The 17,413-nt window shown below is 54.8% G+C and overlaps 1 protein-coding gene and 1 pseudogene across 2 annotated transcripts in view; one reads left to right on the top strand and one right to left on the bottom strand.

Moving 5' to 3' along the window:
* Nucleotides 1-5,959, top strand: part of NOS2 (nitric oxide synthase 2) — a 41,438-nt gene extending 35,479 nt beyond the window's left edge. For both annotated transcript variants that reach the window (XM_037992787.2, XM_008010759.3), the window contains exons 22-26: nt 1,526-1,613; nt 1,995-2,116; nt 2,559-2,707; nt 3,664-3,858; nt 5,379-5,959. In XM_037992787.2, coding sequence (XP_037848715.2) covers nt 1,526-1,613; nt 1,995-2,116; nt 2,559-2,707; nt 3,664-3,858; nt 5,379-5,486 — 662 coding nt within the window. In that variant the 3' untranslated portion in view covers nt 5,487-5,959. The remainder of the gene's footprint in view (nt 1-1,525; nt 1,614-1,994; nt 2,117-2,558; nt 2,708-3,663; nt 3,859-5,378) is intronic.
* Nucleotides 5,960-6,812: 853 nt separating this feature from the next.
* LOC119621898 (galectin-9B-like) lies at nt 6,813-16,902 on the bottom strand (annotated as a pseudogene).
* Nucleotides 16,903-17,413: the final 511 nt, after the last annotated feature.

The following is a 17,413-nucleotide window of genomic DNA, read 5'->3' as shown; positions in this document are numbered from 1 at the left end:
GGCATCTGTTCATCAACTCGGATTCAGCTCCTTCATCAGTTCAAGGAGGGAGGGAACACCCACAGCCTAGAGTTGTTAACAGTATTAGGAGGTGTGTGGGAGAGATCTCTAGGAACCAGGCACTAAACCAAGCCTTCTGTGTGTATATGATCAGTTACTATGTGGGGTAGGCACTGTGTACATTTTACAGGTGGCACAGAAAGTCACACTGTTAGTAAGTGGAGAGCTGAGATTCAGACCTGGGTAGTCCAACTGCTGAGTCCAAGCCTTCACCACTCCACTGTCCTACTACTCTGGTGACAATTTAATGAGATCAGACGTGGAGAGCACCCAACCCTTGGTGAGAATCCAGTGGTTCTTAGTCTTCCTGATTGTGCAGCCTGAACGCAGGGGAGATTCTGCATTGATTGTTCATTCACTCACTGAGCTCATTTAGTGATGGTTTATTTCACACCTCCCCATGCCTGGCACTGGGGTGGGTGGGGAAATACAGCAGACATCAGCCCTGCCCTCAGGGAGCATCTAGAGGCAGCAGTGGAGAGATAGGCATAGAAATAATTACATGATTTTCATTGTGCAGAAGCCAAGAAGGAAAGGTCAGGGTCACGGAGGGCAGCGAAGGGGGGTGATGCTGCCATTGACAGGGAGGCCAACATCTCATCCGGATGGTCTCGGCTCCACCACTGGCCTCTGCCCCCTGCCCTGCCCTCTGTAACTGAGAGTTGCCTGGGTTGGCAAAGCTGGGAGCTGCCCACACTTCCAAACCCTCTGTCCTCTAGGAAGCACAAACACAGTTTATAAAACCTTGGCAGAGACTCTGCCCTGCTAGAGAACACCCACCCAGACCAGCAGAGGAGAGGCCAACATGTCCTGTGAGAGCAAGATTCAATCTCGAGGAAAACCAGGGGGACCTCTGCAGTTGGTGGGAGGCCTCCTTCAAGTGCTGGGCCACTGTAAGGGGAACAGAACCCAGAGAGACCTCCTGGGTTTCTACAAGCCCAGGAGGCACCACTGAGGAGGAAAGCGAGGCGCCAGAGCAGGCTGAAATGCGTGGAGCTCATCCACCACCCAGGGTTGCTGCCAGCAAGGGCCACACTCATGAGCACACACAGCAGTGGCCACCGCGGGGTCACTTCATGCTGCTGTCAGTGGAGCTCAGAGGTGAGCCGGGGGTGTTCCTGGAGAAAGTCTTTGGAAGGAGCACTGGAGTAGGAGTCAGGGAACCTGAGCTGTCCACCTGATTCCGCCACGACCTGAGTGACCTTGTCCAAGACACTTTTCCTCTCCCGGACTCGGTTTCCGCATTGGCGGAAGCAGCTTGCAGCCTCTCTAAGTCCCTTTCAACCTTCCTCAGCTCTGCGCTCTCAGAGGGTGGAGCTCAGAACCAGGAGGACAAACAGCTGCTCATTGAGTCCTGACAGTGCCTGAGTGGGGGCGTCCAAGGAGGCCGTGGTGTGGGTGGAGCAGCTGGCACGGTTTGCGCATGGGCAGTGGGGACGTTGGTCACTTTGTGTTATTGTTGCAGATGGCCAGGGTCCCCTGCACCATGGCGTCTGCAGCACATGGCTCAACAGCCTGAAGCCCCAAGACCCAGTGCCCTGCTTTATACGAAAGTAAGCACCACTTCCGCTCTGTCCCCTGTGGGACCGCTGACACCTGGGGGTTCCGGGAGGAAAGGGAGGGATCTGGGGTTTAGGTGCTGCTCGGAACCCCCACTGGGGTCACACTGGTGTGGCTGTCTCTAGCAGGGACAGTGGTGACAGGTGGGTTTCAGAGTCCAGTAAGCTTGACCCTTTTTCAGAAGGACCTGGGGGAGGTGCCGGTGGCTGGACAGAGGTGAAGCAGCCTGCAGGACGTGGGAAATCAAATAGCAGCTGCTTGTCCTCTCCACCCGCTCACGACCGCCCCCCACAGGCCCAGCTCCCCAGGCACCCAGTGTGTGTGTGGGCCTGGGGTGTCTGAGGGCTGGCCCCGTCTTCTCCTGTCCTTTTCAGCGCCAGCGGCTTCCACCTCCCCGAGGACCCCTCCCATCCTTGCATCCTGGTCGGGCCTGGCACAGGCATCGCCCCCTTCCGCAGTTTCTGGCAGCAGCGGCTCCATGACTCCCAGCACAAGGGTAAGGCTGGAGGCTTCCCAGGTGGGAGGGGCACCAGGGGGCAGCGCCTGCCTAGAAGCAGAACTGCAGCCCCACAAACGGCTCCCGGACCTTTCTGGAGGGAAGGCTTCCCAAATTTGCCTCCCTGTGTGGGACTCTGGGTTAGAATGGCCGCCTTCCTGTCTCCCACATCGTAGCCGGGGCTCCCCCTCCTGGGAGTGGAGGTAACTGGAAAGTCCCTGCTTTTGACCTCCGATGGGCTGAGGGAATTTTGCATCCGCACTTTCAGTTCAGTGACTATGGATGAGTGATCTGAATGCCTTGGGCCTCAGTTTCCTCATCTGTAAAGTGGGGATAATGCTGTTAAATAGCTAGTGGGAGTGAAATGAGAATTCCAGTTGGACTTGGCGCCGTGGCGTCCTCTGGTGGCCGACATGGTAACAACAACCCGGCACTCCTGCAGGAGTGCGGGGAGGCCGCATGACCTTGGTGTTTGGGTGCCGCCGCCCAGATGAGGACCACATCTACCAGGAGGAGATGCTGGAGATGGCCCAGAAGGGGGTGCTGCATGCGGTGCACACAGCCTATTCTCGCCTACCTGGCAAGCCCAAGGTAAATGCAGCCTCGAAGCAGGTGAAGCATTACACACACAGGCTCCAGGGTGAGCCCTGGGTCCCCACAGGCCCCTGGCCTCCCTGAGCCTTCAGCTCCTGAGCTCTGAAGTGTGGGTAGTTCACAACCATCAGAGTGATGCTGTGAAGAGTGTTACGCCCTCTCATACAGAAGAAGTGACAGGCCTGGAGAGGTTCAGGACTAACCTAGGTCACATGCGGGTTAAGCCCACAGCTCAGCCTGCTGAAGGTCCCCAGCAGGTCCCCTGGGACACGTGACTGCCCAGGGAGAGGTGGTGCAGGCTGACTACGCTCAAGCCCAGCAAGGCTGGAGGGTGGCCAACGCTTCCATCACAGCCCTCAGAGGGGTCTTTGCTGCCCCCAGGCCGCGTTGCCCCCTGAGCCTGGGGTGTCAGAATAGAGTCTCAGCCCTCACACACTTGTCCCACCAGGGCACCTTTTGGGTCCAGTGCTCTGTGCCCAATCCTGGGGCCAGTGTGCATCCTGTGCAGAGCTGGAGCAGAGAGTGTCCGACTGACTCTTGGACCTTCTAGCTGGGGAGCCCAGGATCCCTATCCTGCAGGGACGTGATGGACAGTCTGCATTGAGAGGCTCCTTTTTCTGTGGTGTAGGCAGAGCCCTGGGCGGGAGGACTGCCTTTATTGATGCCTCTTTGAAGCATGGCAAATTCAGAGACAGTCTGGGAGCCCCACTGCATGGTCAGCCCCTCGAGGGCACGACTGTGTCCAGCATTTATCTCTCTACTCCCAGCCCAGCCCCCGGGGCATCTGTGCTCCTCTTCACCCTGAACCTGGCCCCGTGCAAGGTCCTGGCTGGGAGGGGACTCACTCCACAGCCCTGAGTGCCCTCTCCCTGCCTCCCTGAGGCCAGCAGGCCTGTCTGCAAGCCTTGTCCCCAGCAGCTGGGGACTGGACCCACCACTTCGTCTGGTTTCAGGTCTATGTTCAGGACATCCTGCGGCAGCAGCTGGCCAGCGAGGTGCTCCGTGTGCTCCACGAGGAGCCGGGCCACCTCTATGTTTGTGGGGATGTGCGCATGGCCTGGGATGTGGCCCACACCCTGAAGCAGCTGGTGGCTGCCAAGCTGAACTTGAATGAGGAGCAGGTCGAGGACTATTTCTTTCAGCTCAAGGTATAGTAGTGGGGGTGTGGGCTGAGGGTGTTGGCCAAGGCACAGGCCACTGGAGCCAGGACCAGGGGTGGCAGGTAGACCCAGGGGAGTCAGGCCCAGAAAAGTTCTGGATCCCAAGAGCATCTTAGCAGTGGCTGAGATCTGAGCTGGGTGGGCTGTCAGAAGACCCGGGTGCACATCCCGGACTGGTCGCAGCTCTGAGAAGTCGGGAGAATGGGTTCCATTTTGCCGTCTGTGGAATGGGGGCAGGAGAGTCTCCTTGGCCTCTCCCCAAACCCCCTTTCAGAAAGTATCTGTGTGGCCAAAGCAAGGCTGGGAACACAGGGGAGAGCAAGGCTGCCCCCGTCAGCCTCGTGTGAACCTCACACTTCTTATTCACACCCAGGCCGGCATCTGCTCACCCGTATCCCCACGGCAGGAAGGGCTTGCATTTCATTGATGAAGATAATAGTGATATTTATCAAGGGTTTCCACGGGGCATACTGCTTGCCAAGGATTCTCATGTGACATTTCATTCAGTCCTGCCAAGGATTTTACAAGGGAGGCACCCTGTTTTACAGAGGGAAGGGGGCCTACGGGGTCCACAGCAGTGAATATGAAAGCCTAGAGTTCAGTCTGCCTCTCTCTGGTTCCAAACCCTGTGATTGTCACTTCCATACTCTCCCTAAGACACATTCATATGTTCAACTGAACATTTATTGAGCATCTACTATGTGCTAGGGATAGACCAGTAAATGAATCAGGCAAAAATTCCTTACATTCTACTAGGGCTGACAAACCTAAAAGAAAGAGGTGTAATGCTTCAGAGAAAAACAGCAGGAAACAGCCCAGGAAACGCTGGGGAGTGTAATTGTAAATAGGGTGGCCAGAGAAGGCAGAGCGGGAAAGTGGCGTCTGAGAATAAACCCGAGATAGTGAGGAGGAGCCCCGTGGATACTGAAGGAAACACTCGGGGCTGTTCCGGAGGGGGCAGCAGGTACAAAGGCCCGGGGGTGGGAGTTAAGCTGGCATGTTGGAAGGACAGTGAGGAGATAACAGGCATTTCCCCAAATGGGTTGAATGGATCAGTAGATATTTGGCATCAAAAAGTTCCAAAGTCGAATAGCCTGGGACATGCTTAGTTAAGCCAAGGCAAGCATGTTGCTTTACTACAAGGCTTCTGGGGGGCTTCAACCTGCTGCTGTGCGTCGGGACCCTTCAAGACTGGGAGCAAAGCAAGGACGTAGCCTTTCCCAAACGTATTTATCTCAGAGCTCACACTTCCTGGAGCGTCTTGGGTGGGGGGTGAGCACTGGTCAGGACATGGGAATGCCAAGTAAAGCTTTGGAGATGGTTAGAGGGCCCGCTCCAGAGCAGGTGCTGAGCGGGGTTAGGCTCTAAACCAGATTCCAGCACAGTCTAAATATGACAGTTGGGAAGACAGATGGCTCATAAAGGTCCATGTGACAGGGAAGCTGGGCAGCCCCAGGGGCTCATCCCAGCCTGGACTTGACACGTTGGTCTCTGTTTCCACCTAAAAGAGCCAGAAGCGCTATCATGAAGATATCTTTGGTGCTGTATTTCCCTACGAGGTGAAGAAGGACGGGGCGGCAGTGCAGCCCAGGAGCCTGGAGATGTCAGCCCTCTGATGGCCCACAGGAGGGGTTAAAGCTGCTGACACAGAACTTAACCGTGGAGCCAGCTCTGAGGTCACAGGGCCTGGGGAGATGGAGAAAAGTGATATCCCCCAGCCTCAAGTCTTAGTTCCTCACCTCGTTCCCCATCAAGCCCTTTACTTGACCTCCAGTACCAAGTAGCACCCTGGATTGATCGGAGCCTCCTCTCTCAAGCTGGGGCCTCCCTGGTCCCTTGGAGACGAAATCTTCAATGCTAGACCTGGCAAGTGGGTGAAAGATGGAACCCGTTGCTGAGTGCACCACTTCATGTGACCACCAGGAGGTGCTGTTGCGCCACTGTGTATTTAACTGCCTTGTGTACAGTTATTTATGCCTCGGTATTTAAAAAACTAACACCCCAGTCTGTTCCCTATGGCCACTTGGGCCTTCCCTGTATGATTCCTTGATGGAGATATTTATATGAATTGCATTTTATTTTAATCACACTCTATGTATGTGTGGGTGTTTTGTAGGGAAAGCTCCCCTCAGAGTGGGGAGCTGGTGGGTGTCACAGCCTGGACAGATCCTCCACAGAGGAACACCCCAGGCAGGCCATGGCTCCTCTGAAATGGCTGCCAGGTGTGACAGCAGCAGATGGAGCTTGTGCTGGTCTATGGGGCCTGAGGAAATGGATTCTTGCTGGGCCAAGCAGGATGTGTTGGCATCAGCTGGATGCGGAGCTGGGCTTCCAGTGGCTGGCTGAACCCCACACATGGGCACAGAGCCACTTTTCCCACGCAAGCCCTAACCCCTAATGCCAGGGAGACCCACAATGCAACACACACCTAAACGGTGCTTCAGGTTGGCTTCTCCTGACACCCCTTCCCCAAGCCACCTCCTCCCAATGGGACACCAGGTCTGAGGAGCCCAGTTCTGGTCCTGCTGTGGCCCTCACAGGCTCTGCCCCAGCCCCTCTCCCATCTCAGAGGCCTGGGGCTTTTTCCTGGGGTCCCCCATTGCAACCTTCCTGTGTCCAAGACTCCTGCCCAAAAGGCTAGAGCCCCAGTCTGCTTTCTCCAACACCCTCGTGGGATTTGCGAGGGACCCTCTGGGAGGAGGTGGGAGGTCAGGATCCCCTGCCCAAAGGGAGTCCATGCTCTCCCGTCCCACTCCTCTTAGCAGCACCCCGCCCAATTCCACAGACTCCAAAATGTCTCCAAATGAGTTAAGGAAGCCACAGTCAACCCACATGAATGTGCCAACAAGCATTTTCATTTCTCTATTTCAAAGACACTGGGAAAGGAGCCAGTCCCCTGAAGACAGCACTCTGGTCAGCTGGTGGAGGCCAGTGGGATGCCATCAGACTAGCTTTCCTGGAGGGGGTGAAGGGTTGGTACAGAGTGCAAGGTGACAGTGAGGCTAAAGGTCAGAGGGGAGGGGCTGAGGAGGCCACCTCCCACCAGGAGTGGACGGCTGGTGGCTTGGGACTGGGGTGGAGCTGCGTGGGGGATGGGAGGGGAATGAGCGTGGGGCTTCGTCTTCACTGCCCACTCCTCCTGTCTCCCCAGCTGTGCCGCTCTTGTTAGACCCCCAAGAGCTGTTGATCTGGGTGTTGTGGACCACAGCATTCTCATCAAAACAGGGATTCAGGTGGAAGGCGTTGTGGTTCCCAGAGCACAGGTTGATGTGGAACCTGGGGTGGGCGGCCCATCTGGACCTTTGTCCACTGAGTTCTGGGCCCCATTTCCTCCCTGTCATCCACAGCCTGCCCGAAGCCAGGGGAATGACTGGAATGACCTTGAAGGGCTCTCTCTTCCCAGAGGTCACTGGAGCCCTTGGCTTACCTCTGAGCACTGGGCAGGACAGTGCCCGACAGGATGACGGACTTGGATGGGTACAGCCCTCCCGGAATGGTGGTGACAAAAGGCATCAGCTTTGAGAAGGAGGGGCATGGGTCAGCCAGTGGCAGCCGGGGCAGCCCATCATGCAAAAGGGGGAGACTGTACCAGTTTCCATGAATCTGGGCTGTCAGCTGAGAGGAAGCCCGTGATATCTTTACTTCGTTCCATAAAAGCCAAAGGAAAACTTTCCAGTGCTCCTCAAATTAATGGGCTTAGATTAGTGTCACGAAAGGAACTTTGGGCTGGGCGCAGTGGCTCATGCCTGTAATCCCAGCACTCTGGGAGGCCGAGGTGGGCGGATCATGAAGTCAGGAGATTGAGACTATCCTGGCTAACACGGTGAAACCCCGTCTCTACTGAAAAATACAAAAAATTAGCCCAGCGCGGTGGTGGGCGCCTGTAGTCCCAGCTGCTTGGGAGGCTGAGGCAGGAGAATGGCGTGAACCTGGGAGGCGGAGCTTGCAGTGAGCCGAGATCGCACCTCTGCATGCCAGCCTGGGCGACAGAGCAAGACATTTTTTAAAAAAAAAAGAAAAGAAAAGAACTTTGGCCAAACACAAAAAGACTCGTGGGGTGAAAAGGGAGGGCTATGCAATGTGCTCACATTGACATGACAGTTTTAAGGTTGAAAGCTCCTCTCTACAGTCTTCTAATTCACTGGGATGCTTTGAAGCCCTTCAGCTTACCAAAGGACCGCTTTTCATTTTTCAAGGCCAGTGGATACCCCCGCAGTGGCTCTTCACCCCCAGCCTGCCCACCACAAACAGAACCTCCGCCCTCCCTGAGAAACCACTTACATAGGCGGGGTGGGGGTACACCATAGGTGGGAGGGCAGGAGTCTGTTGAAAAGAAACCAGGAAATTCAATGGGAGAGCACATGTGTGCACAAGCACTCACCCACGCGCACCCACGCATTCTAGAGGGGGCTCCACTGTGAGGCTGACCTCGTGAGGCGTTGGCCCTTGGACTCTTCCGTCCACCTCCCTTTTCATGTTAGCCTTCCTGGAACTTCCTGCCATGTTCCCGGACCCCACCACGGTCACCTGCCCCTCAACCCCTCCACAAGCAGCCCCACTAACGCTAAACTCCCGGCCTGATTTGCACCATCAGGAGAAGAGCTTAAGCCTGTGATCAGTAGTGACATCCCGGGGACGCAGGATGCAGGGCCAGGAACCTCACATCCGGGTGCTGGGGCCACTGTACTCCCCACTTGGTGACAGGTGAACCAGTTTCCCTCCCGGTCTCTAGGGAACCTGCCTCTTCCACCACTGGATAAATCCTGCTTCTTCCAGAATCTCTGCTGTCCCAAGAACAGCTTTAGCCACATGTCACCTGAGCCAAGGACCCAGCCCCAGATGTCCCCATCCTCTTTGCTAAACCGCTTTCTTCCTGACTCTAGGGCTCTAGGGAGTTTAGTTCTTGGTGAAGGAGGACACTGTGCAGCTGTGAACTGGCCAGAACTTGTAGACTTACAGAGAACATCTGTCCAGGGGCGCTCTGCACCGTGTGGATGACTGTCTGGGTCTGGAAGAAAGAAACCAGGTCTCACTTAGGCTCTCCCATGTGAAGACCACCAGCTCCCACCAGAGGGCGCCACACGGCAGGCACCTCCAGGGGATGTAATCAGCCCAGTGGCCCCACAGACCCCACAGAGGGTGGGTCCAGGTGTTTCTTCTCTCAAGGGAATGAGGGAGGGCAAAGGTTAGAACCCTGGAGAAGACAGATGGGGACACTGGTGGCTCTGGCCCATCTTTCCTCTCAGGGAAACGTCTCTCAACCCTGCCTCCTCCATGAGCCCAGAAGAAGAGCCAAAATCAAGAGGATCCAAAAAGAAAGCAAGAGACTAACAATGGGAGCTGGGTTGGCAGGCCGCACACTGGGAGGCTGGAGGGGTGAGGAGAGTCAGAATGGTGGTTATCGCGGGCACCACAGAACGGGAAGAGACGATGACAGAACTCCAGGGAGGCTCTTGTGCTCAGGAATGCTTCCCCAGGGCCGGGCGCGGTGGCTCACACCTGTAATCCCAGCACTTTGGGAGGCTGAGGTGGGCAGATCATGAGGTCAGGAGATCGAGACCATCCTGGCTAACACGGTGAAACTCTGTCTCTACTAAAAATACAAAAAAAAAAAAAAAAAAAAAATTAGCCGAGCGTGGTGGTGAGCACCTGTAGTTCCAGATACTCAGGAGGCTGAGTTAGGAGAACGGCATGAACCCGGGAGGCGCAGCTTGCAGTGAGCCAAGATCGCGCCACTGCACTCCAGCCTGGGCCACAGAGCAAGACTTCGTCTCAAAAAAAAAAAAAAAAGAAAAAAGAAATGCCTCCCCAGACACACCTGCCTCCCTCTTGCTCCCAAGCAAGCCTTCCTGAACCTGTGGCACCCAGATTTTTACCCCCAGGTGCACAGGGCTTTGGGGTTGGGAGGTAGGGTATCCCTATTTGTTCCTCTCAAGAGAGAGAAGACTGGGTTTGATAGAGACCTCACTGCTTTCTGTAGCTCCCACAGCCAAGAGCGTTACTCCCAGGGCCATATTTCACCCCTAAGGTGAGAAGGGGTATTTGTTGAAGGTCTACTGTGGGTCGATTCCTGGGCTTCAGTGCTTTCCAATGAGGGAAGCAGCCTCAGCTCCTGTGTCCCTGGTGAGACAATGAGGCTCAGAAAGATTAAGCAACTTGCCCAAGCTCGCCCAGGTAGAAGGGACCAAATCCAAAACGGCAGCCAGTTCTGTGTGACTGTATCCAGCACACTTTCTATCCTCCCCAGCGACAGGACCAGGGCCGAAGTTGGGCTGCCCTGCAAAAGTTCCCCGGGGCTCGACCAGTCCTGAAGTCAGCGTGGCAGGAGGCAGGTGCCCTGTCTGTACCATAATGGGCCATAGGAAGACTGTGTAGACAAAGCGCCCCTCCTCCCAGTCCCCACTGCTTGAGTGGCCACAGGAAGGGCTGCTCGCCTCCTTATCCTGGATCCTGCCCCACCCAGTAGACTGTTGTTGCCCCGGCTGGTATCCCATTCTCCCTGGCTGTGAGAACCACATTCCACATTCATTCATTCACTGAGCCCCTACTGAGTGCCAGGCACTGTGCAAATGAACAAGCCACAGTCCTAGCCCTCTGGGGCCTCATGGGCATAGGGAGATGGGGGTGGAGTGACAGGGACAGACACGCAAACACAGTTACAATGGGGTGCTGTGAACTGGCATGGCACAGATATGTACAGACTCCATGGGGACATGGCGGGAGCATCCAACAATATTCTGGGCAGGGAGGACTCCCAGAGGAGAGACACTTAGGCAGAGCACGGAAGGGCGATTAGGCGTGTGCTGGGGGCAGGCTGGCAGAGGGTGCTTCCGGGGCCAGGGACAGCATATGCAAAAGCATGGTGGCCCGAGCGGGCCCTGAGTGAGCTGCAGAGGCTGCGTGAGCTTCGTGGGTTGGGGGTGAGGCAGGGAGGTTGACTGGGGCCAGACTAGGGAGGAACCTGTATGCCCTGCTGGGGAATTTGGGCTGTATTTGAAGGGCTTGGGGCTTTTAAGATTTTTAAGCAGGGAGAGGGTGTGATCAGATTTGCTTATAAGAAGGTCACTGGGGCAGTGGTTGGGTGTGGGGGGTGGGGAACTGGACCCCTGTCGTCATGGTGAGGAATCCCAGAGGCCTGGGCCACGGTGGTGACTTTGGGAGGGAGATACATTGGTGCCTTGGAGAGACATAAAGAAGGGGGAGTGAAGAATCCAGGGTGACTCCCAGGTCCCCAGCTCTGGGTGTCCAGTGGACAGAGACAGGGAGCTCTTGAGTGGGCACGATGGGGCTGTAGGCCCTGGTGTCCTCCTGGCTGGGGCCGGCCTCTCAGACCCTCGGTCCTTCCTGCTGTCTGCTCAGCCACCCGGGGCCTCTGTGTTGAACTCACTTTTTGTCTGCGCCCCCTGGGCCTGGGTGGGAAACAGACAGGCTGGGAGAACGGCACCATGGAGAAGGCGGGCTGAACAGGGACTGTGCGGGGGTTCTGTTAAAACAAAAGGCACCGGCCGGTGAGGAAAAACATCAATAGAGCCAAGGAGAAGCTGAAAGGCAGAGGCAGGGGCAAGAGGGAGAGACCAGGCAGGCAGGGGGATGCGGCAAGGGAGTTAGGGCCACGCCGAGGCAGGAGGGGAAAGGGCCAGGCTCCGGTGAGCAGCACAGGGGGGCAGTCTCTCTCCAGCTCTTCCCTCCCACCTGCAGGGGAGAGTCAGGGAAGGAGGGAATGAAAGATGAGGACCAAAGGGTGAGGAGCCCAGATTTGCTGAGGGCCTGCTGCGCACTTCGCTCATCTCAGGGAACTCCCTCGAATGCCAAAAGGGTAACAGCAGCTCCCATCCAGCTGCCGGTGCCCTGTGGGAATATGGGCCCAGCATACCCTCATCTTCCCGTTTTTCATGTGGTATTAGTATCTCCTGACCTTCTTTAGTTTTATTTATTTTATTTTGTTATTCAAACAAGAAGTTTTTAGAGGTGGGGTCTTGCTGTGTTGCCCAGGCAGAACTAATTCCTGGGCTCAAGAGATTCTCCCGCCTCAGCCTCTTGGGTAGCCAGGATTGCAGACCTCCACCACCGTACCCGGCTCTCCTGACCTTTCAGATGTTGGCAACATATTCAAAGTCTTTAAAATACTGAGGTCAAACAGACCCTGGTGTGGGCCCAGGGGGCCACTGTGTGACCTCTGATATCTGTCTCCTCACTGAACCACACAACCACCCATGGAGACAGGCAATGACCATGCTCATTCTACAGATGAGGAAACCGAGGCTGAGAGAGGCAAAGTCGCTTGTCTAAGATCCCACAGAGGATGAATCGCAGAGCTGGGAATCTGAACTGGATTCAGTTTGGTTCCTGAGCCTGGGCTCTTTCTAGAACAACATGGCCTCCTTACCAGGATGGAAATTGAGGGATGAAGAGAAAGGGGCAGCCGAGGAGTCTGGGAGACCAAGGCAGGTGACACAGAAGGAGGGGCAGAGTGACAGAGGAGAAGGGGCGGGCAGGCACTGGGACAGGGAAGCAGAGGTTGTCCCCAGAGTCACCTGGGTAGGAGATTGGCTTAGGTCCACCCAGCAGGGCCTAGGCACAGCTACGCTGGGCCCTGCATCCCAGCCCCGGGGACCGGTGCCAGGTGGACAGTCTGACCTGGAAGCTGATGTAGGACAGCTGCACAGAGCCATTGACGGAGATGGTGTCCACACGGTGGAAGGGCACGCGGTGGAAGTACTGCACGAAGAGGCTCCCGTTCACCATCACCTGCCAGAGGAGAGCACGTGTTTCGGGGCAGGTGCCCCAGGCCGGGATGGGGACCCCCCCTGCGCTCCTGGACCCTCCTTCTAGAAAATGAAGACCTGAGTCTGGGCCTCACTGTGGGGCCAGTTACAGGAACGTGTGTGACCCGAAGGGCATCAACCCGAGTCTCTACTGGGCTCCAGTAGTTGGCTTTTCGTTCTTCTGGTCGTTGACTGCAGGAGGTTTGTCTTTCTAGTCTTAGCTCACCTGGGGCTTCATTTATTTATTATTTATCCTTCAACTTTTTCTTTTTTTTTTTTTTTTGAGATCGAGTATCAATCTGTCGCCCAGGCTGGAGCACAGTGGTTCAAGCTATTCTCGTGCCTCAGCCTCCCGAGTAGCTGGGATTACAGGTGCCCACCACCATGACCAACTAATTTTTGGATTTTTAGTAGAGATGGGGTTTCACCATGTTGGCCAGGCTGGTCTTGAACTCGTGACCTGAAGTGATCTGCCCTCCTCAGCCTCCCAAAGTGCTGGGATTATAGGCATGTTCCACTGTGCTTATTCCCTTCAACTTTTATTTTAAGTTCCAGGGTATGAGTACAGGATGTGCAGGTTTGTTAACTAGGTAAATGGGTGCCATGTGGTTTGCTGCACAGATCAACTCATCATCTTGGTATCAAGCCCAACATTCGTTAGCTAATCTTCCTGATGCTCTCCATCCTCCACCAGGCACCGGTGTGTGTTGTTTCCCACCTTGTGTACATGTGTTCTCATCATTCAGTTCCTACTTATAAGTGAGAACATGAGGTGTTTGCTTTTCTGCTCCTGCGTTAGTTTGTTGAGGATAATGGCTTCCAGCTCCATACATGTTCCTACAAACGACATGATCTTGTTTCTTTTTATGGCTGCAGGAGTATTATTTATAGATGCATAAAATGCTCACGGGGAACAGAGGAGAGGTGACCTCTGGTTGCATACTGAGTGGATGGGAACATCCTTATCTCAGATAAGCATACTCAGACTGACTTAGCCACCGGCTTCTCAAGCCCAGAGACCTACACTACTTGCAAAGGTAATTTGCAATGTGCTTACAAAACTATACCCTTAATAGACCCTGGATAAAGGCTGGAACAATGTCGCTGAAAAGTAAATGTTACCAGCGACCTGGAGAGGAGGAATGGTGACAGCAGAGGAATGGAATGAGCTTGGAATTCAAAGACACACAACACCAAACAGCAACGTGATGACTCCTCTAGTTTTTATTTTCAGAGTAAAAGAAGCAGCAGGCGCACCTGTAGATTCAGGTGAAGGTGCAGAAGGAGACTACGCAGCTATGGGTAACACCTTACAAGGAAATGGTCGTGTTATCTGTATAGTGGTGTCACTCTGGCTGAATGTCAATTAAAGTGATTACTTAAAAGCCATTCACCTGATAGGGCTGGGGGTCCCAGGGCTGAGAGGTGGGGAGAGGATTCCTGCTCACCTTGAAATCTGAGCTCTGCACTAGGAAGCAGAGGTCAAAGGGCATTCCCTGCTGGGAGAGAATGTGCAACTTCCTCTCCTCAGGCACTCAGCTTCCTTTCTGCCTTGTGTTGCACACCACGTACCCTCCCTCTTCAAACCGAGGGTTGAAGTGGAAGGCAAGGTCGTTTCCACTGAAGCCGGTCTGAAAGTCCACAGCAAACCTAGGCCCAGGGAAAGCAAATAGTCCTCTGTGGCATGGTTTATTGCCGGGGATAGGCACAGGAGGGCCTCGGCGCCTCTGCCCTGCATTTGTCTGGGATCTTGCATAGAACCTGCATGGCAGAGACTGGTTGGTTGGCATCCTTTTTTTTTCTCTAACTTGGATCTAATGTGTTTTTGTGCAATTATTGCATTTTTCCTTTACAGTATGATTTTCTAAAAATAAGTAGAAAATGGTTAAAGAAAAGTGCTGGCATGAGCAAACAAGAAGCATAAGTCTTGGAAAGTGATTACCAATTGGTACCAAAGATGGAAGTTGCTAAGCACACCTAGAAGACAGAGCCTTTTGTGCCAGCGGACACTTGTTGGAGGCCAGCACATGCCTGACTAAGTGGGAAAGAAGAGAACAACTGTAGAGAGCATGTGAAATTGGGGCTGGGCACAGTGGCTCACGCCTGTAATCCCAGCACTTTGGGAGGCCAAAGTGGGTGGATCACTTAAGCCCAGGCGTTCGAGACCAGCCTGGGCAACACAGCGAGATCTCATCTCTACTTAAAAAGAAAAATTAATTAGCTGGGCATCATAGTGCATTCCTGTAGTCCCAGCTGCTCTGGAGGCTGAGATGGGAGGATCACTCGAGTCCTGGAATTCGAGGCTGCAGTGAGCTATGATCATACCACTGCACTCCAGACTGGGTGAAAGAAAAATTCTCTGTCTCAAAAGAAAAAAATCAATTAATTAAGTGAATAAATGGAGACGATTACATCTGAAATACCTCTGTATGTATTTTTTCCTTTGGAGTCCTTCAGCTTCATCCCTGTAGTCCTTTGGAAATTCCTGCCCCAAGTAAGGGAGAGGCAGAAAGCTCCTGAGAGGAGAGGGTCCTCTGAGGTAGGATCTGTCTCTGTTCCACAGGATGGGAGTGGGAAGCCCTCCTGGTGCTGGCAGGTGGGGAAGGCGGAGGGAGAGGGAGAGAGGAAGGGGTGGAAGATCAGAGGCTTGGTCCTGATTCCCCTGGTTGGAGGGTTCAGGGGGATCAGGGGCCTCCCTGCCCTTGGCATCTCCTGGGGGAGGTCGCTAAGAATCTAGGTGGCCGAGCTGAGGTTGAGCAGGGATCTGCGAGGCCCAGAAGGAGAGGTCCTCTGGGACTGAGGCAGAGGGGCTTCTGTGAGAGAGCAATGAGTCCAAGAGGCTCTTCTGTGGGCCCCACAGACTTCAGCAGGCAGCCACCCGTGGTCTCCCACCAAGACAAGAGAGAGCTGCACACCTCTGTGCCACCCAGTCGGGGCGCCCCAGCAGGGGTCAGCCAGGTCCTTTTGACAGTCTAGAGCCTTCCCAGTCCCTGAGAAGCCATGTGAGCTCCTCTCTGTTCCCAGACAGTCCACCTTGGGAGGGAGGAGGGGGTGGGAAAGAGCCCTAATACGATGTTAGTATTTTGAATTGATTTAGTAGTTTCCAGAAAAGGCCTTGAAACCAAAAGAGAACAAATTACTTTTGATGGCGATTTTCAATATTTTCACATCAGCAGAAGGAGAGCTTCAGAGTGGATGAGAGCAGTGATGGGAAATGGAGGAGGTTTGATTTTTGCAACTCTTAGTCACAGTGTGCAAGGTTCAACCCAGAACATAATCCTCCAACAAATCCTCCCACTCCTTCCTTAAACCACCAGCTCCCAGGGCCCCATTCATCCCGGAGTCCAGGTTAATGGCGCCCCGGCTACAGGTTGTGCCTGCGGAGTGCTGTCCTGTGGCGTGGGTTAGGGACGCATTGGGCCTCCCCTGAGCCAGGCACGTGAGCTTGGATGTTGTTGTCTGAACTAACCCAGGCTCCCAGGCAGTGGTTTACCAAGGGACGAGGCTGGAGTGAAACGTTTCCATCCATTACACACACACACACCTGCTTCCACTGGAGCTGAGAACAGTCCCATTGACAGTGATCTGAAGTCCGTCCTGGAGACCCCCCTTGGATAGTTCCAGAAAAGGGGACGGCCTGCAGGGAGAAGGTGTGGGACCATCAGTCAGGTGGCCGGCCTCCCGTTTGCTGCCCTCCAGTGCTAGTCAGTGGCTGGCCTGGGTGTGACAGCGCCATGCAAGGGAATGGGGTGTGGCTATGACTAGTATATACGGAGCCTCAGCCCCAGGGGTCTTAGGGTCCTGTGTGGAGGCGGACACAAATCCAGTTAGTTACTCAGACAGTCTAAGCTTGTGATAAGGAGAAGCCTGGCCCTGAGAGGATGCGACAGGGAGCTGAGCTTGTGTGAGAGTCTGAGAGGCGGTGGAGGCTGCATCAGGAACGCACCAGGCTGAAGGCCTTCCTTCCAGGCAGGGAAGAGGCAGGTGGACGCCCCGGGCTGGTAAGGAACTAGGTAGTAATGGGGGTTGCTGGACCTCCTGCCAAGCTCCCAGCAAAGCGCCCAGGGCCCTGGCTGGGGGCTCAGGAGGCTCAAGGGGCCAAAGAGACCCTTCAGGGCTCTGGAGGGTAAATCTTTGACTCACCCGAGAGGCACAAGAAGAAGCCATGACCCTCTCCCCACCATCACCATATAACGATGGCCACCGTCACCTTTGCCCTCCTGGCCACCTTCAGCAGAGCCTCTTCCCAGATGCCCTCTGCAGCCATGGGGCAGCCGCCTCCTCTACTTCTGCCCCCGGGCTCTCCATTCCTTCCCTCAGGCCCTCAGCAGCCCCAAGCCCTAGTGTAGTTTCCCCACCCATCCCAGGCCCCACGGGCTACCACTCTGTCAAATTCTGTCTTCTGGGCCTCTTTAAAGGAGCGATGGGCCATGGGGAGGATGCATCGCTTCAGAGTCAGGCCGACTCCAGGTCTGAATCCTAGCTCTGCTGCTCATGACCTGAGTGGCCTTGGGAAGCCTACTTCACCTCTCTCTGCCTCAGTTTTCTCATCTGTAAAATGGGAAGGTGTTTCTCCTACTGCATGTGACTGATGATTTCATGAGAAAAGGCCTGTGGTAGAAGAGATTGGCACATAGGAGATGCTTCTCCACTGCCACCCACCCCCCACCTTGGTCTCTCTGAGCAAAATTCACAAACTAATACTTAGGATTTTCAAAGTTTATTCCGAAATGCCTCATATCCAGTGTGGTTCTATAACCCGCATTAAAGCACAGTTC

This window comes from Chlorocebus sabaeus, chromosome 16 (genome assembly GCF_047675955.1).
Source record: "Chlorocebus sabaeus isolate Y175 chromosome 16, mChlSab1.0.hap1, whole genome shotgun sequence".
NCBI classification, from domain to species: domain Eukaryota; kingdom Metazoa; phylum Chordata; class Mammalia; order Primates; family Cercopithecidae; genus Chlorocebus; species Chlorocebus sabaeus.
The sequence above is the reverse complement of the archived record's forward strand: the minus strand, read 5'-3'. Positions and strand labels throughout refer to the sequence as shown.